The 25,353-nt window shown below is 23.1% G+C and overlaps 1 protein-coding gene across 4 annotated transcripts in view; it reads right to left on the bottom strand.

The window, feature by feature from the left end:
* The window catches only part of LOC109594905 (very low-density lipoprotein receptor), a 67,057-nt gene that overhangs the window by 14,923 nt on the left and 26,781 nt on the right, over window positions 1-25,353 (bottom strand). Inside the window, exon 1 of one of the 4 annotated variants that reach the window (XM_049962524.1) lies at window positions 17,253-17,400. The exons of the other annotated variants lie outside the window; for them this stretch is intronic. Coding sequence (XP_049818481.1) covers window positions 17,253-17,334 — 82 coding nt within the window. The 5' untranslated portion in view covers window positions 17,335-17,400. Of the gene's footprint in view, window positions 1-17,252; window positions 17,401-25,353 lie in introns of those variants that run through there. 4 annotated transcript variants of the gene reach the window in all.

The following is a 25,353-nucleotide window of genomic DNA, read 5'->3' on the forward strand; positions in this document are numbered from 1 at the left end:
TAATTAATTAAGTGTGGTATATTAATATTTTGACTCAAATTTCATCAGTTTGCTCAGAAAACTAATTATGAATCAGACTTATTGGGTATTTTATGAAAATGTTGATCTCATGTTGTTTATTGTTTAGAATTTATAGCGTAATATTACATTTAGCTATTTCAGATATCTGATACTATAAAGTTATAAAGTTAAACTTGTTCATTTTGAATTTTTAGAGCAATTTTAGATTTGCTTTCAGGTTGAACAATAAAGCTAGTGGAAACTAAAAGAGAATTTGAACAAACGAACATTTCATAAAAATTTAATTAAATACCATAGATTCATTCCATTTGATCATTTTAGAGATTTTCTACTTTGAGGAATTGAGAATAAAATACATAAGATGAAAGTTACATTTTTCTTCCATTTACTTTAACAAGTTTACTTTACTTAACTGGGATTTGTCGAACTCAAAGGTAAAAAATATTGGGATTTCACAAAGAAAAGTTATCTCATCGAATAAATCATTTTTCAAAAACACGTTTCCCCGTGCAACGGTAAACTGTTTACCCAACAAATCCTTCCACCAGACAGTCAGATCAAGTCGGAAGTGGCACACACGCGGATGCGGACTTGAAAACAAGATAATTGAATATCCCCAGCTCCCGGCATTAGATTTTCATTACGAAAATCCGTAAACTAGATTATAATAAAAGCACCACGGCCGCACAAAAACGTGAAAAAGGGCCCCGATATTGGAAGTGGCTGAATAATTTTTCATCCCGCACAAAGGGGAGTCAATTAAACTTATACTCGGGCCGGGGCTTTGAACGGCTGAAGGAGTAATTTGGATAATTTGTCAAAATATTCGGGGCACGTTAAAACCCCGGCCACCATCTTATAATTATACGCGGTAACCCAATCGAATTTCTTTTCGCTTAATATTCAAAGGCGGAGGAATCGATGCACGGATAACTCCCACGATGTGCATAGGTATCGGGCTTGGAAACGGAGCGAGGGAAAAAAACCGAAATTATTTCGTGGGGGTCTTTAAGTAAACGGCGCATTGAAAGGCACATGTTCGTGTTATGAAAGGATTCGCTGAATATCCGGTGGCGTTTCGTCCTTTCATTCCGGGCAGGTCAATTCATAAATGTCGGAATATTGGTGATATTTAATAAGTTGGAGTACAGTGTTGTTGGTTTTATTTGGACCCCCCATTACATTTTATTAAATGATGTACAAAAACTTCATATTTGAAAGGAATTTTTAATGATTAATCTGTGCCATTTAATTTAACACTGTCACTTTGTATAATATCCTTTTTGCTTTATAATTTTGGCCCATCTCCGATATTGACTCCACCATTTTTCCAATATACAACAACTCTATATTCCTTCGCTTCTTGAATTACTGTGATAAATTAGTAAAATTTGGTTAAAAACGTAATCTCCCATATTTCTACAGGGTTAATGTCTGGAGAATGGAACGGGCAAGATAAAAAACATCGATGCTTTGGTCTTTTAACCAGTTCGTCACAATTTTGGATTTGTGTTTTTATGTAGAAACACATTTATTAAAAGCATAATTTCTTCAATATATGGAAGCAAAGTGTTCTTTAATATATCCCTGTACATAAATAGGTCTAAGGGGGCCTATGCCAGAAGAATTGAAGCATCCCCACAACATAATTGAACCGCCACCTTGTTTCACTGTGGGTATAACCAACTTTTCATCATTTTTTTATAAATTAAATTAAGACTAGTCTCTAAAAAACTACTCCTTCCCTCCGTTCTGTGGTCCAATGGTCCTAAGCAAATCAAAATTGGATTTCCACAATTTTAGTAGAAACCAGTGTTTTTTTTGTAAGTCTAGGGTCAAACGAACCCTCATCCCCTAACCATCTTCACACAGTCCTTCAACTAATTTCAGCAAATCCCATTTCCTTCAGGATGGCTTTAACTTCAGTTGAACTTATTTTAATAAGTTACTATAATTTTGGCCACTACTATAATTATCATCGACCCCACCGTACATTTTTATACCCCAATATCGGGTAATTTAAGCACACCACTGGATTTAAAGTACATTTAATAAAAGTTTAGTAAAACTTTTACCAATCCTATTTAAAACTTTCTCTTATAACTTTCATAATAAAATATAAAATAACGGGGCTAAAATATAGCGAATAAACCAGTACAGCCATTTTTAATATGGCCCAACTTTATGCAGAACAAAAGGGTTGTTATACACATTTAATATGCGATCGTTTAAAACGTGACGTTTACCTGCTGAATTAATTATTTTCGTATCAATATGTATTTTGTTTGCAATTTATCTAATGAATATTAATTGCCCAATTTTACTGGACGTAAGTTGTGTTATTAAAAATTTTAATTTACGATCACTAAACGATTTTATGTTAATTTAATTATATGGGAAATAAAAGGGTTGTTTTATGTATTTTATATACGTTGCACTTAAAACGTGACGTTTTGTCTGCCGCATTAATTATTTTCGTATCAATATTTCATTTGTAATTTATCTAATGAATATTGATTGTCCAATTTTACTGCACTTAAGGTGTGTTGTAAAAAAGTTTCTATATTCGACAAGGATATTTTATATTTAGACTTTATTTTTACTGTCGTCAAATATGTTCTATTTTCGATTGCAGGTCAAAGATTACCTACATATCGTAAACATTTTTGCTAATTTTATTGCAGTAAACAGGAGGTATTTAGCTCTCATTTTCATTTTACGTCTCAACTCAAAAATAAATATAATAGGGAGGATAATTGACATTTCTTGCTAATATTTAAACGTAAAATACAAAAATGACATTTTATACTGATTTATTTATTGTATATTCAACTTTTATCTATAAATATTCATTAAAAATTAACCTTAAATGTAGACCATAAAAATTGTATGAGAACAAAATAAAAAAAAAATGTGTCAAGAACTGCTAAAAATATTTGAAAAAATAAGATATTAGGTTAAATACATATTAAATATTGGTTTTTAATGAATATTACCATCACACTATTTATAATGATTTTATAATTATATATAATTTTAAATACACGACTATTTATTTTAATATAATTTTTCATTAAGTACAATTTACTTAAAATATTTAATAGAATATTTATGAAACAATATTTTTTAAATGTTAGCATTATTATTATTATTATTATTATTTGATGAATTGTTGAAATTTAACTTAAAATAGATATAATTTTCAAAATATTTAATCTAAAATAAATTCAAAGATTTCTATTTTTTAATTATGTAATCAGTAATGTTTAATTAAATTTTACTTTTATAAGCTTATTTTTTAATTTTATAATCGTTATTTCTTTAATTTGTTAATTTTAACTTTTTAACCTCAAAATTTTAAATTGTAGAAAGTCTATTACTAATTCTATTTTTATATTAATTGTTAGTTTTAACATTTTAAGCTTAATTTTTTAAATTCTATAAATTCAAATTACTAATTCAATTTATTAATATTAATTTTTTAAAATTTTATAAATTCCAATTACTAATGTTATTTTTTATTTTTAATTTGCATATATTTGTTTTTTTTTTTAAATTACATACATTTAAATGATTCATTTTTTAAAATTTAAATTATTAGGCTTAATTTTTTATTTAATTTGTTAATTTTGAGTTTTTAAGATTATTTTTTTTTTAATTTCAATTTTAATTTTAATTATTTAAGTTTATCTTTCTTAATTTTTATAATTTTTTTTTCTTTTTTTTTTAATTTCTTAAATTTAATTTTATAAATTTCAGTATATATAAGTTTAATTTTTAAATTTTTTTAAATTGGTAACATTTAAATTATTAATTTTTTAAAATTTAATTTGTTAATTTAAATTTTTTAATTTAATTTTTAAAATTTTATAAATTTTTTATTTAATTTTGAGTTTTAAAGATTAATTATTTTAATTTTAACTAAAATTATCAATTTATCAATCAATTTGGATTACTACTTTTATTTTTTTTAAACTTAATTTCTTAAATTTAATTTTATAAGCTTAATTAAATAAATAAATAATTTTATAAGCTTAATTGAATAAATAAATAAATACCAATATTTCAATTTTAATTTTTTAAATTTTATAAATTTAATTGGTTTATTTTCTGAAATTTAACTTTTAAAAATATACTTATATATTGTAATTTTTCAAATTATAATAATAAACAATATGTTATTTATTATAAAATGTGCACTTAGTAGTTAATTTTTAATTAGTTTATTATTTTAAAAGATTTTTTAACGAAACATGTTTAAAATAAATTTATAATAAAAAAGAAAACTAACAAAATTACAACATGAATTTCAAATCAATAAAAATGCGAAGAAAACAAAAGACAATATTAATTAAAAAAATCAGAATGTCAAATGTGTCAAAAACAAAGGAAAATTTTGAAATTACCTGAGCATTATGTAGTTCAAGCAATTAAAAACTTAATTTAAAAGTAGTGTTTTAACGAATATTTTACCTAATTTCGTAGTACATTTTTGTTCATAAATTACTTACTAAAGGACAAGAAATTTTTAGAAAACAATTTTATTTTAACTGGTAGTTTTTAATCGAACATTATTGCGTCTTAGACCAGACACATGTATGTGGTGTTACCATAAGTATTTGCAGCTTTCTAATTCTTCTTATATAGATATCAAAATAAAAAAGAATTTCTAAACAACTACATTTGTGAACAGATTTCGTAGTGCACATGTATATGCATGAATCATTAACAAACAGTGAACAAATTAATGCAGCGCACATTTTCTCGCCCTCCCTACCTAATTGAACATCAAACAAATGCCTTAATTTAAAATTCTTTTAGTTTGCGTTAGCACGGCCTTTATTAAATTTAATTATAATTTCGGCCAGTTTTCCAAACAGTTTGTTCTGTTAATGAACAAACGCATAGGAAAAACTGGAATAACTCGGAAGTAAATGGGGGATTAGGGACATTATACAAGCAATTCCGGCCTTGTTCCTCGGATGACGGCGATAAAGATTACAACCAGTTCACGGGACGGAAATCCATAATAAAACGTTATTTTATTACGCCAGCTCACATCGCCACTTTTATGGTACACCGATAGATTCAGGAAATACGTTCGGAATAAAAAATTAGCAACAAATAGAGGTAAAATTTTAAAGGATTATTATTTGCATGTGACACAAAAAAAAAAAAAATAATAGGTAAAACTGCCTGTTTTTCAATTACCCGTTTCGATTGTGCATCGAAATAAAACTGATCACACAAACACAAGTCTGGTTGTTTAGGTATTTATTTTTTTTTAAATCAATCGACTGAAAAATTGTTATTTCTGGTTGTTTTATTTGCTTACTCGAAACAAACGTTCACGTTTAAACTGATAATTTGTTTACAAAACGACTCAATAAAAAAAATATTGAATAAAATTTAAAATTCTATTAATCAGTAAAATAAACTAGTTTTATAAAATTTGTAGTTATAGACTCCAAGTAATAATAATAATGAATACATTTTCAAAAATATATAATTATTAATAATTTCCTGTGATAGAAATTGTACAAAAAATGTTCCAGAAGTACGTATTAAATAATTAACAATTGAAAAATATAGAAATGTTTTTTTTTTTTTTGAACAATTTGTTGAATTTTAACCTTTTCAGTAGAAGATTTATTTGCACATATTTACCATTTCAATTTGATATTATATTTCTTTAATTTGTTAATTTTAACTTTTTAACCTCAAAATTTTTTTTTTTAATATTTACCATTTCAATTTGAAGCACTTAAAATTATAAATTAAATTAAAATATTTAAAAGAATAATATTATATGCTAATAAATGATTGTTTATTTGAAACAATACCTATGTTTAAACCGATAAATTATTTACACAATGATTGGATAAATTATTAATTAACAAAAAAAATGAATTTGTATCTCTAGTTAAATTATTATTAGTTTTCTAAACATTATTAAAGTAAATATAATTTATTTATTTTATTATTGGACTAATATTAATTAAAAATTTTAAAAATACTTAAAAATAGATAAAATAATAAAATTATTTTAATATATTACAAAATACACAAAAAATTATTATAAAATGTGTTAAAAATACTCAAAAACAGATAAAATAAAAATAAAATTATTTAATTAAAATAATTTAAATTAATTAATAATAGAAAATTATAAATTAAATAAAAATAATAAGAATAATAATTTAAATTTATATATTTTAAAAAATTAAGCTTCAAGAAAAAAATAAATTATAAAAATAGTAATTTAAATTAATAAAATTTAATAAATATTTTAATATTAAATTGTTTGCTCATTTATTCGAAACAGTCTCTGTTCAAACTAAAATTATTAACTTAAATAAATAAAATAATTAAATAAATAAAAATAATAGAAAATTATAAATTAAATAAAAAAATAAGAAAATTAATTTAAATTTTATATTTTAAAAAATTAAGCTTCAAAAATAAAACTTAAATTATAAAAATAGTAATTTAAATTTATAAAATTTAATAAATATTTTAATATTAAATTGTTTGATCATTTCTGTTCAAACTGAAATTATAAAAAAATATGTAAAAAATACTCAAAAACAGATAAAATAAAAATAAAATTATCAATTTAAATTATTAATAATAGAAAATTATAAATTAAATAAAAAAATAAGAATAATAATTTAAGTTTAAATATTTTAAAAAATTAAGCTTCAAAAATAAAAATTAAATTATAAAAATAGTAATTTAAATTTATAAAACTTATAAATATTTTAATATTAAATTGTTTGATTATTTATTTGAAACATCTCTATTCAAATTGAAATTGTAATATATATATATATATATATATATATATATATATATACTTGAAAGCAAATAAAATAAAATTATTAATTTAAATTTATAGTATTTAAAGTTAAAATTAACAAATTAAATTAAAAAAATAAAAATAGCAATTTTAATTTAAGCTTAATCAATTGAAATTTAATTAAGTTTAGTAAAAAAAAATAATATAAATAATTTAAATTTATACATTTTAAAAAATTAAGCTTATAGAAATAGTAAATTAAATTTATAAAATTTAACATCATATTTAATTATTATATTTTATTTGTTAATAAATATTTTAATAATAAATTGATTGTTTATTCGAAAGAATTTCTGTTTAAACTGAAAATGTAAAAAAATATAAGATACTAAAAAGAGATGAAATAAAAATAAATTAATTAATTTAAATTTATACTATTTAAATATTTAAGCTTTAAAAGTTTAAATTAAGAAATTAAATTAATAATAATAAAAATTTATAAAACGAAACGAACAAACGAAAAAAAATACTAAAAATATTTGAAAACTGATAAAATAAAAATAAAATTATGAATTTAAATTTATACAATTTAAAAAATTAATTTTAAAAGTTGAAATTTATGAAATTTAAAAACTAAGCTTAAACAATTGTAAAATGTATTTTAAATTAAAATAATAATGAAATTAATAATTTAAATTTATATATTTTAAAAAATTAAGCTGAAAAATTGAAATTAACAAATTAAATTAAATTAAAATAGTACCTTAAAAATTAAATTAATTTTATAACGTCTAAAAAAATTAATTTTATGTTAATAAATATTTTAATATTAAATTGTTTGATTGGTTATTTGAAACATCTCTATTCAAACTGATAATATATTTATAAACGAATGGGCATAACATCAAACTGGTTTTTACAAAGCTTTTTACCTTTTCATAACAATTAAATATTAATTATTAATTTTCTAAATTTATTTTCTGTCTTCTTGAAAGATATTAGGGACCAGTGACTTAAAATTTTTCTGAAAAGGTATTTTTAACTAAAAATATGTAAAAAATAAAATTAATTTTTAATACGGATGTCGAAAATTTAATTAAAAAAATATTTTATTTAATAGTTTAATAAATATTTTTATTTTTTTAATTATTTATATCATAGTGAAGGACATTAGTTGTCTCTTTTTTTCTCTAAAATAAAATACATAAAAAGTTTACAGCTTCATAATATACAAAGAAACAGTAAAAAAAGGAATATACATCCACACTCTCAAGGTTATGAACACGGGGCGAGTTCTCGAGGGTTGTCTTCCCGTAATACGCATGTGTTTATACTAATTAAAGCTTAGCAATTTCGTCCCGGGATTACAACGCGGAAATAAAAGGTACAGAGAGGATCTGTAATAAGTTTTTGCGGGAAATTTCCATAATTCCCATGCTCTTCCCCATTGTATCGTCGGCCCCACGTAAATTCACTCACATAATTAATACGCATAACGAAAAATGTGTGCGCGTATCTCGTTTCCCGGCACGAGGCGCTGGAACTCCATCAGCGCCGACCGAACGTCGGCGGCCGCACAAAAGGTCGAAAACTTTAATTCGGAACGATGAAATGAACAGATACTCGATTTTAACGAAATTAACTTCACGCCAACAAAGTTTCGGCGGAAAGACAGTTCTCGGCTCGCCATTTTACTATCTTTTCCCCCGTTTACATAACACATACAAATTTTAACCTCACACAAAACCGAAACAAGTTCGCCGACGTCGAAGTTTCGATGCGGATTTAACGGCCGCCCCCGCCTCCCCCGGCCGTGCTCCCTTGCGCCCCGAATGTTGCACTGGAAATTTTGTTTAACGTTCTGGGTTCGTGTTGGGGCTCAATTCACATATCGGCATCGGCATAGGCAAATAAATTACTAAAGAGATTATTCTAATTTTATTACCTATGTTACTAAACATATTAATATATGTACAGTGGTGGTCTTTATTATAGCAACTTTTTAAGATGTTAAATATTTCTTTTAATTAATGTAAACTGTTAATTAATAATATTAATTTACACCTATTGTTTTATACAATTTTATAATAACTACTATATGCTTATTCAATGAATTGAGCAGGACATAAATATAGCAACTTTAATTTTGAAAGATGATTGATTAAATCTGTGTTATTTAATTTAACAATAACACTTTGTGTAATATCTTTTCTGTTTTCTCTCCATGATATAGATTTGACCATTCTTGAAGAATAAGTGCCCGTTTAAGCTAATTAATTGAAAATTTTGGTATATAGTAACAGTACCACTTCATCAAATCATGATTATTAATTAATTCTATTTCACCAATATAAAGAGGATCTCTTTTAAAGTATGGCTCACACAAACAACAAAAACTAAGTCATTATTATAACAACTTGTTAAAATTTTAAATATTTTAGCCATAACTTGACGTGAACTGTTAAAATAATATTAATTTACTATTTTATACTGTTATATATTGTTATTCTATCAAATGTCTATCATATATTTTTCGGAATTGTGTTGGACATAAATATAGAAACTTTAATTCTGTAAGGGATTTTAATGATTAAATCTATGTTAATTTTATATATATATATATATATATATATATATATATATTTATATGTGTTAATTTAACATTAACTCTTTGTATAATATCCTTTTTGTTTTATAATTTTGGCCCATAGACTCGGCCATTTTTCGTCTATATTCCTTCAAACTTTTTGAATTGCTGTGATGTGTTTGAGAAATTTGTAAAATTTTTATGTCGAATTTGGTTATAAACGTGATTCCCTATGTTTCTAGAGGGTTGATGTCTGGAGATTGGGACGGGCAAGACAAAACGTCGATGCTTCTCTTAATTAATCCGTCACAGTTTTGTATTTGGGTTTAGTATCCTGTTGAAAAACATATATTAAGAGCATCATTTCTCCAATATATGGAAGCAAATTGTAATTTAATACATCCCTGCACATAAATCAGTCTAAGGGAGCCTACGCTAGAAGAGTTGAAGCATCCCCACAGCATAATTGAATAGCCACCATGTTTCACTTTTTCACAAACTTTTTGTGTAGTTTTGTTCTTTTAGGATGTTTAAACCATCATTTTTTATAAATTACTAAAAACTACCATCCCCAATGTTCTGTGGTCCAGTGAATGTGATCCTAAGCAAGTCAAAATTGGACTTTCATATTTTTAATACAATTTTCTTGTAGGTCTGGGGTCAAACGAACCCCCATCCACTAACTATCCTCTCACAGTCCCTGAACTAATTACAGTAAGTCACATTTCCTCCAGGTCGGCTTTAATTTCAGTGGACGATAAGATTATTGGATTATTTTTTGACATTCGAATTATCCAGTTATCGACTTCCTTTCAAATTTTTACATAATTATCACTTGGCCAGTTTCTCTAAATTTTTTAATAATACGAGAAACGATTGACTTATTATCCACGAACTTTTAGTCCACCTCTTCTTGTTTGAATTTGAATTATACTTTTTCTTACAGTTTCACTTCAATCAATGATCAATTAACTTAATTTAATATTGATTAAATAACACACTCTTTTCTCAGGATTTTATTATTCAGTCACAAAGAGCATAAAAACCTTCCAAATAACATTTACAGCTGAATAAAAAAATAAAATAATATTTTCCAGCCATTTTTCTTGAAATGAATGCATAACGTGGACTGCAGCAGGAGCATTTCCCCGTACACTTGACATGGGCATTTTCTTCGATGCGTCTTTTGCACGAATAATACAAAATCAATATGGAGCCTTTTTTTGTCCGACCGGTACCCTTGATATCGTGGAGCCGCGGAGGGAGCGTATACTCGAGAACGAAATCGACTGCTTTTTTTATTTTATTTTGTTCACCCTTTTCTGGCCGCCAACAACGAAATAAAGACTTCAATAATGCGCTTTCCGATGTCTATTTTCTTTTTGTTTATATTATTAATAGGACGTTGTTTGAGTGTTGTCTGGTTTATTCATTTGGTGCGAAATCGTATAAATAAACACTTGTTTAAATTGGAAATCACAACAATGTTTTATTCGATAAAAGCACTTTGTTTAAATTTGATTGTTGATTGATAAACCGCAAATTTCATGGAATATGTTCCAGCAAAGTTCATTCATTCAACAGTGAATAAAATAAAAATGCAATTTTCCATGTAATCATCATAAAATAAATAATGCTAAATTACTCAGCAATAAATAAGTGTTTCGATGTAATATAATTTCTTGGAAAATTGGTTTCAGTTTGTGTTCGTTGAATAATTAAAATTTAATTAAATTGTAATTAAAATATTAATAACAATTAAATAAAGCAATATCAATTAATTTTTCATTATGTTACTGAAATTGACACAATTTACTAATTTAATTAGTGACATTAAAATTTAGAGGCGTGAATCTGACGACATACAAATTATTTTTTTTTAAACAAATTGTAAATATACACAACTAATTACAAAAACTGACTAAAAAATATTTAAAAATAAATATTCTCGTCTTCAAATAATGTAAATAAATATAATTTTCTACAAAAAAAAATTAATCAATTTGGACAAAAAATATTTTAATTTTTATCAAAAAATTCGACAAGAAATATTTTTTAAAAATATACATTAATAATCTAAATAATTAATTATCAAAATTATGAAACTAAAAATAATCATTTTTAATAAAAAAATTCGAAACAATTATTTTCTATACAATTAATTTGGACAAAAAATATTTGAAAATTCAATTTTACAAATACAACAATTTCAAAAAATTCTTATTAATGTTTAAAAATATTTATTAACATTTTAAAAGTAAATAAATAAATAAATGACATATGTTTTCAAATAAAAAGCTTATTAAAAAATATTGATGGAAGTTTCTTAAAATACGAAATTAAAAAAAAATTATGAAATTAATATAATTAATAAAATTAACAAAATGATATTAATTATAAAATAATTAATAAAACTTAATTAATTATATTTACAGATTTTTATATTAAAATATTCTTAATTTCAAATAATATTTATATTTTCAATGTGTAAAAAATATATTTATTAAAATTATTACCAACATTAGACCAAAATATTTGAAAATAAACATATTTTTTAATAATTTTTAAAAGTATTTAATTTTTAATAAGAAAAAAAATTAATTAATAATTAGCAAAAGTCTGGTGTAAAAAATTTCATAATACAAAATTTGAAATTAATAAAATTTATAAAATAATTAATAAAATCAATAAAACTTAATTAACAATATTTAAATTCACAGATTTGTATATTAAAATATTCTTAATTTTGTGTATTGTTTATATTTTCAAATAATATTTTCCAAAAATTCTTTTAAATAATTACCAACATTTTTTAACAATTTTAAAAATACTCAAATTTTCAACTAAAAAAAGTTTTTTAATTAAATTAAATTTTTAAAATTAATATAATTAATAATATTTATAAAATAATTAATAAAATTCATAAAATTTAATTAGCAATATTTAAATTTACATATTTTTATATTAAAATATACTTAATTTCAAATAATATATATAGTAATAGTTTCCAAAAATTCGTTTAAATATTTACCAAAATTATACATTTAACAGTTTCTTAATTAAATTAATAAAATTTATAAAATAATTAATAAAATTCATAACACGTAATTAAAAATATTTAAATTTCTAGAATTTTATATCAAAATATTCTTAATTTCAAATAATATTTTTCAAATATTCGTAATATATTTTCAATAAACAATTTTTGCTGATGTGAAATTTCTTAATAGAATAAATAAAATTAATAAAATCAACAAATTTATTAAAATTATTTAAAAAAATTAATAAAATTAAATGATAAAATTAATAATATTAAAAAATTTAATATTATTAGAATTAATGAGACTAATAAATTGCTCTAAACTGAATAATTTTTTTTTTGTAAATAGAATTTAAAGTATTTCTTATCAAAAAATTTATTGTTAATTCAAAATCATTACTTTTTATCATAAAAATCTTTAAAATTAAAATAGTTACACTAATTACATTAAATGACATACTTAAGTAAAAAGAAACGAATTTTTATATATTATAAAATGTACAAAATTGTTTTTTAAAAAAATATTTCTTATTACAGGAACCTTAAAAAAAATCAATTAAAATTTATATAAAAAATAAATAAGAAATGATTTTAAAACATTAAATAATATTTTAAATTAAATCGCTTTAAAATTAATTAATGGTAAATTAGTAAATAAAATATTGTAATATAACTATTAAAAAACATACAAATAATAAAATAATATAAATTTTAAAATTTCTGCACGTACGATTTACTAGTTAATTATGAGTATCTCAGATTATATTGTAAAATATATTAATTTAAACAATAATTTAATAATTTAATAAAAATTCTTTGACTAGAGATTTGAAAACAAAATCTATACAAAATATGTTTAAATCAGAATTACAGAATCAATATTTTAGAAGTTAAAGTGGTTGATTTTTGAGTTAAAAGCTTTCGTCACCACGTCCGTTAAAAGCTAAAAACAAAAGCAAAATGGCACTGGAATTTCGCATTGACGAGCAGTTTCCAACATTCCACACTGACATGTTTTTCAATAGATGTGACGCATTAGAATACAGAAAACGTGCAACGAAATATTCGTAAGGACGATTAGAAATGTTTATCACCATTTCCGACACACACGCTGCGAACGAAAATATTGGTAACACCAAAACCGATTGCGAGGAAGATGCATGACCTCTTGCATTTAATTTAATCGTGATTAATCACGAATAATAAACATTTAAAGTTGACCCAGTTTAGATTATCTAAAATACTACACGGTCTTTGTCCATTTTACGCATTAAGTTATTAATCGGTCTCTTTAAGACACCACAAACAATTTTGACCTAGACACGATACGATAATAAAAAATATTCATTACGATAATGTTTGTGTATATTACATAAAACGTTTACAATTCTTTGGAAACGCGTGTCTACAAAATTGTTTAATTGCCGTGACGTAGGCCTTTGGTGTTTCGATAATTAACACCGGTTCGATGCGGTGCGATCAAAAAGTAAATTTAATTAATTAATGGACGGCTTATTGTTTTTTGAGTTGTGTCGAGTACGAATTGTCTTCTCGTCAACGTTACTCGAGGACGTCTCTTTCAGCAGCAGGAAAAACTGACACTCAATCAGTGTCTACTTGAAGAGGAATTCATGGTGTTGTTAAAATAGGTGCTCAAAATTTGGGAACAGTTAGACCAGCACGTCCAACAGGGCTGAAAATCTAAATAAAATTTCTCCTGCAGAAAATACAGCCCCTTAAATTTAAATTTCAAAATTTTTTTCCTTATATTTCCGTTTGTACCATCTTAAAATACAAACCTACAATTAATTCATTGATACAAACTTTTTAGATATTTCAGCTTTAATGTTTTCTTTTTTAATTTCTTCAATTTAAAAAATCTATTCAATGTTACCAAAACCGAAAAGTTTCACAACAAAATAAACGTGATCGTGGTGAGAACGTTCACAGCACACACAAAAAAAAAAATTAGGATGAAAGCTGCGGCGACCGTTTAGCGTCCCAAGTCCCTCCGGACTTGGCCACATAATTTTAATTTATGGAAGCGTTCAACGATTAAATATTCCGCTGGTGGATTAGCAGTCGGTCTCTTTTATGTTAAAACCCCGGTATTTAATTCCGACGGCCGTTTCCACTTTGTTTTCACTTCAATTATTAATATTTTAAGCCCTCGTCGTCCTTACGGTGCTGAATTCGCCAATTTTATCCTGTTACTTTTTCACATTGTAATCGTCGGAATTGATCGAGTGTCAATTTTTCCATCTGCTGAACGTGACGTTCTCGAGCAAGTGAGGCGTAATTAAAGTTGCATTAGACACGAATCTGCACTTATTGTTGGCGATAGGTCAAGCATTTTATTCAACAAGTTTATTCGAATATTTGTAGAAAATTCTGAAGGCTGAAGAATTTTACTATAATATTATGATTTGTATATTTTATATTTACTTTAAAATATAACTTAATAATAATAACAATTTAATATGTATGATATATTATATTTTTGATTTTGAGTAAATTCAAATTTTATGGGATGTTTTAAAAAATACTTTATAATAATAAATTATTTTCTAGATATATGTATATTTAAAATAAACATTTTTAGTTATTATGTTAGTAATAGTTATTATATGATAATTTCAAAGCATTGTATTAAAAAATATTATTTTATTATACAGGGTGACCCATCTAATGTCACGAGGCATTTCAAGATATGTTGTTGTTAAAAAAAATTGAAGCAGATTTATTCATTTATTTTCATATTTTTAATTTTCACGTTAAATAAATTTAGTTAAAAGTTTTCTAAATATTATAAAATAATTTTTAAAGTTTTGAAAACTAGAATATGTGTAAATAAAAAAAAATATTAATTATAAAAAAAATAATTTAACATATAAATAAATACAAATTTATAAAAATAAAATAAAATAATATTTTGAAATATTATTCCTTCAATTTAAATATTACTAAAAAATTGAGAGAGACTTTTTCATTTATTTTAATATTTTTAATTATTCCATTAAATAAATTTAATTAAAAGTTTTTTAAATATTATAAAATAATTAAGATTTGAGAATTAACATGTATGAAAATTAAAATTTTATTAAATATTAAAGAATATTTATGATAATGTAAATACGACCTTATAAAAAAACAAAGATATAAAAAAAATATTTTGAAACATTATACTTTAAATTAAATATTTTTAAAATAATAAGAAAATGACAATTAAATGTAAATATCCAAAAATATTATTTATTTAATTAATTGATATTTATTTTAAGAATCATTTTTTTATTAATTATTTATAATATTAAAAAATATATATTTTAAAATATTTATTTTAAATATCATAAAAAAATAAAAAATTATAATTTTCTAAATTAATTAAATTTGACAAAAAAAGTTTTATATTGTTATTTTTTGGAGTGATAAAAAATATTAAAAAAAATCAATATACATTTAAATTTCCTTAAAAATTCAAATAGCAATGAAAAAATAAGCAATAAATATAATTTTAAAGTCAATAAAATACTTATATTTATATTTATTTATAGCAAATTATTATTTAAAATATTTTTGAAGGATATTATAAATGTAAAAAATTAAATAAATAAATATCAGTATTAAATTAATCAAAATATTTAATTTTCTCTAAAAATTAATGATAGTAATGATTAAATCAAATATTTTTTAAGGACTAAATATATATGAGAATATAAAAAGAATAATTTCCTTAAACCCTTAAAAAATTCAAATATCTTATTCTTATATTCTTATTTTTGAAATTTAAAACAAAAATAATTTTTGATAATTTACTGAAATGTATTTTTTATAATTATTAACATAACATTAAAATGTTTTATTTGTTTTAAAATATTATTTAGAAAATAATAAAAATAATATGATAAAAATAAAAAACCATTTTCATAACAGTATGCATATAAAATATTATTTATAGAATGAATCAATTTATTTACCACTTATCAACACATACAAGATAATTACAATTCTCAAGTTATATTATATATATATATATATATATATATATATATGTATATATAATTAAAAATTAAATTAAATATTAATTATTATTTTTTTAGAATTTTCTTAAATAATACAAAAATATAAAAAATATTAAAAAAATTAAATTTCAAAATATTTATAGTTAATTCAAATACCAATGAAAAAAATAAATTTTCAAAATTAATTAGACATAAAAACAAGTTAATCTTGTATAAAAATATATATAAAAATAAAAAATATTGATTCAAAACAATAATTACCAAAATTTTTATATTATTGTTTATTTAAATATCAATTATCAAATATTTTATTTGTCTTTCCAAAATTATTGTTTCATAAACACCAATTAAAAAATGTAAGAGTTATCAAATTATTTGTCTAAAATAAAACTAAAAAATATTTTATTATAAACAAATTATGGTATCATTAAATTCAAGTGGAAAAATGACAAATGACCAATTATTATTAGTTAAAAAAAATTAAGAAAAACAAAATTATTAAGTGTTAAAAACATTAATTTTATAAAATGATGTAATTATTAAATAAATGAAAAAAAAATGTCAACTAATGTAAAAAATGCATTTGACCAACCAAACATTTTAATATTTAAAAGTTTAATGACGCAAAACTTTTAGCAAAAGAGTAAACACCATTATTGAAAATTACCCAACAATTATGTGGTAATTTGAACCACCCAATTCGGCGAACAACGAAAACATCCCCAAAACGAAAAACTAAAAGGAAAAATCAAAAAATAAAAAAAATAAAAATAAAAAAATTACCTGAATGCGTAACGGGGGCGAAAGCTTCAGCAACGATCGCGTTAACCACCAATACTAATCCGATTTTAATCACCCGCTCCATGACCGTACCACTTTCAAACACCGATGATTGATCCGCTCACCATAAATCTCTTGCTTCTTTTGACGCGATTCCGCGTAAACACTACTGTATATAAACGTCGTGTTACCACTGATAAGTCAGCGACCACCGCCCGTATATATAGACGACGCTGCACGGCCTGCTGCATTTCACAGCCCGAGGCCCCATTTTCAAATCTGATGTAACGTTTCATCAGAGACCACTACTTCGGATGGATGTCTACGACTAATTTTTTTCAAAAAATATAAAACGGATCAAGTCGTGTGATTTTTTTTCTTTAATTTTGATGTCTAGAATTACACCTGATTATAGTTGTTATCTAAGACTAATAACTGATAGCTCAGTTTTGTATAACATATGCCCCAATCAATGTTTTAATTAAACAATGGTATCAGAAACTACTCTCTTATTCAGAGATAATTAATTAGTGAACATTTTAATTCTGTAATCAATCAATATTTTTTTATTGTGTAGTAAACCTTATGAATAGATTTGTCTTTTATATGTACATTTATGTATATTTAATTTAATTATCTATTACAAAATCAATGATAATTAACTAAATTCCATTAAAATGGTGTTAAGTGATTTTATTTATTATATAATTTGATATTAATTATTACTGATGTTTTTGTTTGATATTCATATTTGCAGATTATAATTTGAAAAAGGAGGGTTTAAAATAATTATTAATTATTAAAATTACATTTCAATGATGGTCAGTGGATTTATTTATTATATAATTTGATTGAGTTTATTAATTGATGCCTTTACGATTATAATTATTATATTTATATTTGCAGATTATTTGAAGAATTTTAAAAAATATTCATCACATTCATTTATAATAAATATCTTAAAATTATTCAATCTTTGCTCCACTTTTATGAATTTTAAATTGTTAAAATTTTACTTAAAATTAAATTGATTAAACATAATTAGAAATTGAAGGGTTTGAGATAATTATTAACTAATAAAATTTTATTATAATGGTGACTTTATTTATTATATAATTTGGTATCAAAGATAACTACGTATTACTGAAGGTTTTATAAGTATGATTATTACACTTATATATGCAGATTATTTGAAATAAAATTAATTTAAAAAAATGTTCATTATATATCATTTATAATAAGCATTTTAAATTTGTTCTTTGCTTCCCTTTTTTGAATTTTAAATTGTTGAAATTTAATTTAAAATGGTAGTATTTAAAAATTCACTTGATTAAAAATAATTAAAAACTGAAGAGTTTGAAATAATTATTAATTAATAAAATTCAATTATAATGATGGTATGGGTACTATATAATTTGATATTAAAGATAACTAAGTATTACTGAAGAATCATTTATAATAAGTATCTTAAAATTATTCTTTGTTCTCCTCTTTTGAATTTAATTGTTGAAATTTAATTTAAAATGACACACAATTTAACTGGTGTTGTTTAAAAATTAAATTGATTAAATGTAATTAAAATTTGAAGGTTTTAAAACAATTATTCATTAATAAATAAATATATTTGATAAAAATACGAATTTAATTAATATAACAATTTTATTTATTTATTTATTTATTAAATTATAAAATTGCGGACCTGTCATAATTAATACAACACAGAAAATCAATATAATAAAAACAAGTTAATAATAAAATAATAACAATAATTAAATTACTAATTAAAAATATCTACAACAATTTTCCATTTTCAATTTTTTTATTTTAAAATATATTAACCTCAAAACTTTTCAGAAAATTACTTGAAATTATTATACAATTATTAACTAAAAGGTACACTGAAAAAAATTGAAATTAAATTTAATGATTTCAAATTAAAAGTAATTTTTTAACTAAAAATGTGAATAATTTTAATGTATAAAGTATAAAATAATTTTGTTTGTACCAAACAACCTAAATTTTTTGAAATATTATAAAATAGTTTTAAAACTGTTTAACTATATTCAAAAATTAACTTGAAAATTAAATTAGAAATAGAAACAAAAAGGAACAAAAATACATGTAACTTTTTTCCTTTCTTATTTATTGCAATATTACATGTTGCGCTAAATAATTAATAAATTTTTAAATCCCATTAAAAATTCTAACCCGCTGAAATAATTATTCTAGCAGGTTAGTTACGTGGTCGGGTAAACTATTTTAATGGTCATTAATATTTAACGGAAAAGTTACAGAATACTCTCCATATACAATTAATAGTTCAGTAATTTTTCATCAAGTCCTGAATTTTAAAGTTCCAGACACAATTTACTATTTTAGTTGGCAGCGCATCATTCAAATTAGAATGCAACAAAAATAAATTCACTTTTATCAGTAAATTATCATACAATTTGTCTGCATATAAATTATTTATTTTCGACTAATTTTATCTGCTCAGTTTTTACACAGAAAATCAATATTTGTTCATACTCAAGTGTTACATTGTGTTTTAGTTTTAAAAAGCTCAAAAGCTTTTAAAGCGCATAAAGGAAATGCCTTTCTTCCTACATTGAATTTTGTTTTGGGTTGAAAATTGTGTATTCAAAAAAAAGCAATTTATGTTTGATTAAATACCTGAATATTCTTTTATTTATTGTATTATAACATTTCTTTATTCGAAAGCTTTTTATGCTTTTTTTTTTCATTGCATTTGTTTTATTGGGCTAAAAATGGTGCTACTTTTAATTCCCACTGTTCTGCATAATGGATTTAAGCTGGAAAACTTTGTGGAATAGTACTTAAAGAAAAAACTTCACCCAAAGAAGATTTTGGTGACGTGAAATTTTACATCATGTAGAACTTATTCACAGACGAGCTTCTTTAACCAATAGAAAAACTGAATTTTGATGTCAGTTTAAGACCAAATATCTCATTAGGAACTCAAACGGCTTCAAAATGTTTGATGATGTTTGATTAATAATTCACTAAATATTTTTTGATATATTGTATTACAACATTTCTTTATTCGACTGTTTTATTTATTTTTTTTTTTTTTGAAAACTTTTTTATGCTTTTTTTTCATTATATTCAACAATTATTGAGTTAATGGTGATACTTTCAATTCTCACCGTTCTGGATAACGGACTGAAGCTGAAAAACTTCGTAAAAAACTTTATCCAAGGAAGATTGTTTTGACTGTATTCATAGATGAGCTTCTTTAACCCATAGAAAAGCTGTTCCGAATTTTTATGACAGTGTAAGACCACATGTCTGATTAGGTACTCATCCACCATATAGTCCAGATATTGGTTCATTTGGTTGGTTATTGTTTATTTTTTTTTATTGTTCATAGATTCATTTTCAACAAATTATAAATTTTATTCTCGTGCCACGAATTAATTTGCTTGTAGAACGTTAGGAAAAAATTTGTAGAATATAATGGTTATTATTTTGTTGAATAAAAGTTGAGACGAAGTTATATTAATTTAAAGTTGAACGTTGAAAATGTGTATTCCATTTTCCTGCTCCTAATATTATTTAATAAAATTCCCCATTTCTCATTACATACAATAAATACAAAAACAATTTATAATTACGTTTTTCTACAAACAAATTTAATTGAATACAGAACATGAACATACTAAACAATTACTCCCCGACTCAGACCTGTATTTTTCGACGACCCCAACGTTTTAATTAATCCCCAGAAAAGAGCCCAGGCATATTGTTCCGAAAAACCAACCCCTTCCAGAGCGGTGGCGGAGACTGAATAATACATAAGCGTGCAACTGGGTCGAATTTTTGTTATTGGCTCAAGATTTGACCTATTAAGGAAGCGGTCGAGAAGTTTAAAGTACGATTGTCGCCGTTATTATCGGAACTGATTAGCCGAATAAAAAAAAAATAAAATAAGTAAATAAAATCATTTACCAACAACGGCTTCGGCGCTCGGGCTCCGTGCACATTTGTTTTTATTATTTATGGTCATCAACAGTCACGGACACGCGATTATTACGACGTTAGTCGATATTCGCATGGTGGATTGCGACACCGATGCCTTTCGCAGATTAAATTCATATACTGCATCGTTCGGAATTATTGAATTACGTCGCCAATGACATAAAACTAAATTGGCTTCGGTCTTTTAGTTTTGTTGATTTTGTTTTGGTAAATACGACGCCGCAGCAATTGCGGCACAGTTTCACTAGTGGAATGTCACATTTCGGTTTCGTTCGATTGAAATTTTCGATATGGCAAATATGTGATTTTGTCGGAGCTATGTGCCGTTTTTTTTTATTTTAAATAAGGCTTTGTTACCAATTCAATTTGCGGGCTTGTGTGTGGTGTTCGTGCAATCAAAATATTTACGTTAATTTTAATAAATTAAACAAAAATAATTGTGTGCAACGTTGACCTAAAAACCGCAGCCAAACATTGCAGCAATTTGATATTAATAAAATATTGAATTCTCACTAATTGAAAATGTTTACGTGATTCGATGGATTTTATTTAATAAATAGACAAATCGAATTTTGAGAACATAAAGAAAACTAAACTACTTCTTTGAAATACCGAATTTCAAACACAATTTAGTATTTTAATAAATAAACGAATCAACTGTTTTTATAAGACGAAATATCGTTTTCAAATAACTAATTTTAAAATTCCGGAGACAATTTATTGTTTTAAATGGGAAATTTTAGTTTTTATCTTCAAATATATAAAAATGAAACTTGCTTAGTTAAAATTCATTGAAATTATCATAAAATATTTGTCTATAAAGACAGTAAATTATTTTCGCTTGATTTCACCTGTTTCCTGTTTTCTTTGTCTAATTTTCCCATAGAAAATCAATGTTTGGTTTTTGTTGTTAATAAATAATTGATGGATAATTAATAAATAAAGAAGTCAACTGTTTTCATATCAGGACACAGGATGAAACATAAACTATCCTTTTAAAATATTTAATTTTAAAATTGTAGAGCTAATTTATTGTTGTTAATGGTAAATTTCAGTTTTTATTTTCAAATATATAAAAATTAAACTTATTTAGTTAAGATTCCTTGAAATTAACATAAAATATTTGTGCATTAAAACAGTAAATTATTTTAGATTGATTTCATCTATTTCTTGTTTTGTCTGTCTATTTTTTCCACAGAAAATCAATTTTTGGCTTTTGTTGTTAATAAATATTTGATGAATAATTAATAAATAAACAAATCAACGGTTTTAATATCAGGACCCAGGACGAGACATAAACTATCCTTTATAAATATTTAATTTTAAAATTCCAGAGACAATTTATTGTTTTAAATGGTAAATTTCAGTTTTCATCTTCAAATATATAAAAATTAAACTATCTTAGTTAAAATTTCTTGACATTAACATGAAATATTTGTGCATAAAAACAATAAATTATTTTAGATTTATTTCATCGACTTTTTGATTTGTTTGTCTAATTTTCCCATAGAAAATCAATTTCCTGTTTTTGTTATTAATAAATAATTGATGATAAACAAATCAACGATTTTCATATCAGAACACAGGACGAAATATAAATTATCCTTTTCAAATATTTAATTTTAAAATTCCAGAGACAATTTATTGTTTTAAATGGTAAATTTCAGTTATTATATTCAAATATATAATAAATAAACTAGCTTAGTTAAAATTCCTTGAATTTAATATTAAACATTTGTGCATAATTATAAGGACACAGGAAGAAAACAAAACAAATGCTTTCGAAAACAATTTATTATTTTAAATGTTAAATTTCAGTTTTTACCTTCAAATATATAAAAATTAAACATGCTTAGTTAAAATTCTTTGAAATTAACATAAAATATTTGTGTATAAAGACAGTAAATTATTTTCGATTGATTTCACCTGCTCCCTGTTTTCTTTGTCTAATTTTCCCATAGAAAATCAATTTTTGTTGTTAATAAATAATTGATGAATAGTTAATAAATAAAGAAGTTAACTGTTTTCATATCAGGACACGGGATGAAACCTAAACTATCCTTTTAAAACATTTAATTTTAAAATTCTAGACACAATTTAATGTTTTTAATGGTAAATTTCAGTTTTTATCTTCAAATATATAAAAATTAAACTAGTTTAGCTAAAATTCCTTGAAATTAACATAAAATATTTGTGAATAAAAACAGTAGATTATTTTAGATTGATTTCATCTACTTCTTGTTTTGTTTGTCTAATTTTCCCATAATTAATCAATTTTTGGTATCTGTACATCATTTATTATTTTAAATGGTCAATTTGAGTTTTGTCTTCAGTAAATTATTTTCGATTAATTCATCTAGTTTTTGTTTTGTCTAATTTTTCCATTTCTTAAAATTAACATAACGTATTTTCGCACAAATAATCAATATTTGTGTGTTGTTAACGAACGACATAAATAAAGTAATAAAAAATATTTACTTGGTTAATGTATTTTAGTTAATAAACAAAAAAACTGTTTTCATGACATGAAATTTTGAAAACACAAGACGAAACCGCCACAATCCTTGCGTCAAACGTCAAGGGTAAGGAAAGGCAGCAGAAGGCAGATCGATTACGGCCAATAAATTGCTACCTGTTCGTCAAAGTTGCAACGCTTAATAAGGCAGCAGGAAAAAAAATAGGATAATAACCGCACGCAGGAAAGGCAATTATTAAACACGGCTCTGTCGGCTTTCTGATGCAACGACGCCGTACCATAGAATCATGTGGGTTATAAAAAGGAGGTCAGAAGATATAATTTTTGGATGCGATTTCCGAAAAAGGCGGCTCAAAGGTTGGCGAAATTGTTTGTTTTGATTTTTTGATGAAACGTTAGGTGGTTATTAGATCATCTTTTTTCTGATGCAATTCCGATAACGGTTGCACCAAATAAGTGCGAAAATTTTTTATCTGCCTTTTGTCATGCCTAAAAATTACCGTGTACGCTTTTAATCGTTAATAATAATTTATATTTTTAAAAACTTAATATCTGGAAAATAACTTTTAACATAAAATTTTATGTGACATTACAGATTTTGCAATTTTAGAACTTTTTTATGTCAAAATATTATTACAATTATAATATACGTTTTTTTTTGTATTGTTTCATTTATTTATTTATTTATTTATTTAACTTATCTATTTTATAATTATATGACAACAATTAACATCAAAATATTTTAGATTAAAACTTTCTAATTACAATTTTTAAAGTATTATAATTGAATACTTACAACAAATTTAACAGAATTATTAAATAGTAGGAAAAATTATTAAATATAAAAAATACTTAAATATCATCAAATATAATTTTGATTTTTGATTTTTCTGAAAATCAGTATATTATGTTTATATTTTTTTTAAATTTATCTTTAATTTCATATTAATTTATATATTTATATATTTTATTTATCATTTATAATTAGGTTAAATAAAATTAGTTCAATTATCTTTATAATACTTATTTAATTTTATTCGAAAGTAGTTAATTCCGAATATGTTGTTTTTCATTTTATTTTAAACTTTATTTTAAATATTTTCAATTTTTAATTTCATATTATTTATATGTAATATAATCAATCAGGATAAATAAAAAGAGTGGAATTTGTTTTAATTATTTTAAAAATACTTCCCATTCACTTTTATTGAAAATTAGTCTATTTCGAATATTCTAATATTTTGCTAGTTAATTATTAACTCTCTTTTTAAATAGAGGAATATTAAAAGCAATGAATTCTCTCTTCAATAGAATTAATTAGATTTTATTTAAAACCTTTAGAATATGTTTAAGATATTTTTAAAAATTTTTAATTTCATCTTTTATATATTTATTTTGTTTATTTATTTAGGATAAATAAAAAGAAAACAATTTATTTTAATTACTTTCAAAATATTCCCATGTTCCATTTTATTAGAAAATAATCTATTGTTTTTTTCCTTTATTTATTATTATTTTTTAATAGAAGAATATTAAAATACATCATCAAATTCAAAAATACGTCAAATATTATCACATTTTATCAAATTTTATTTAAAAACAATAGAATATAATTAATTACTTTTAAAT

Source organism: Aethina tumida, chromosome 1 (genome assembly GCF_024364675.1).
Source record: "Aethina tumida isolate Nest 87 chromosome 1, icAetTumi1.1, whole genome shotgun sequence".
Classification (NCBI taxonomy): Eukaryota; Metazoa; Arthropoda; class Insecta; order Coleoptera; family Nitidulidae; genus Aethina; species Aethina tumida.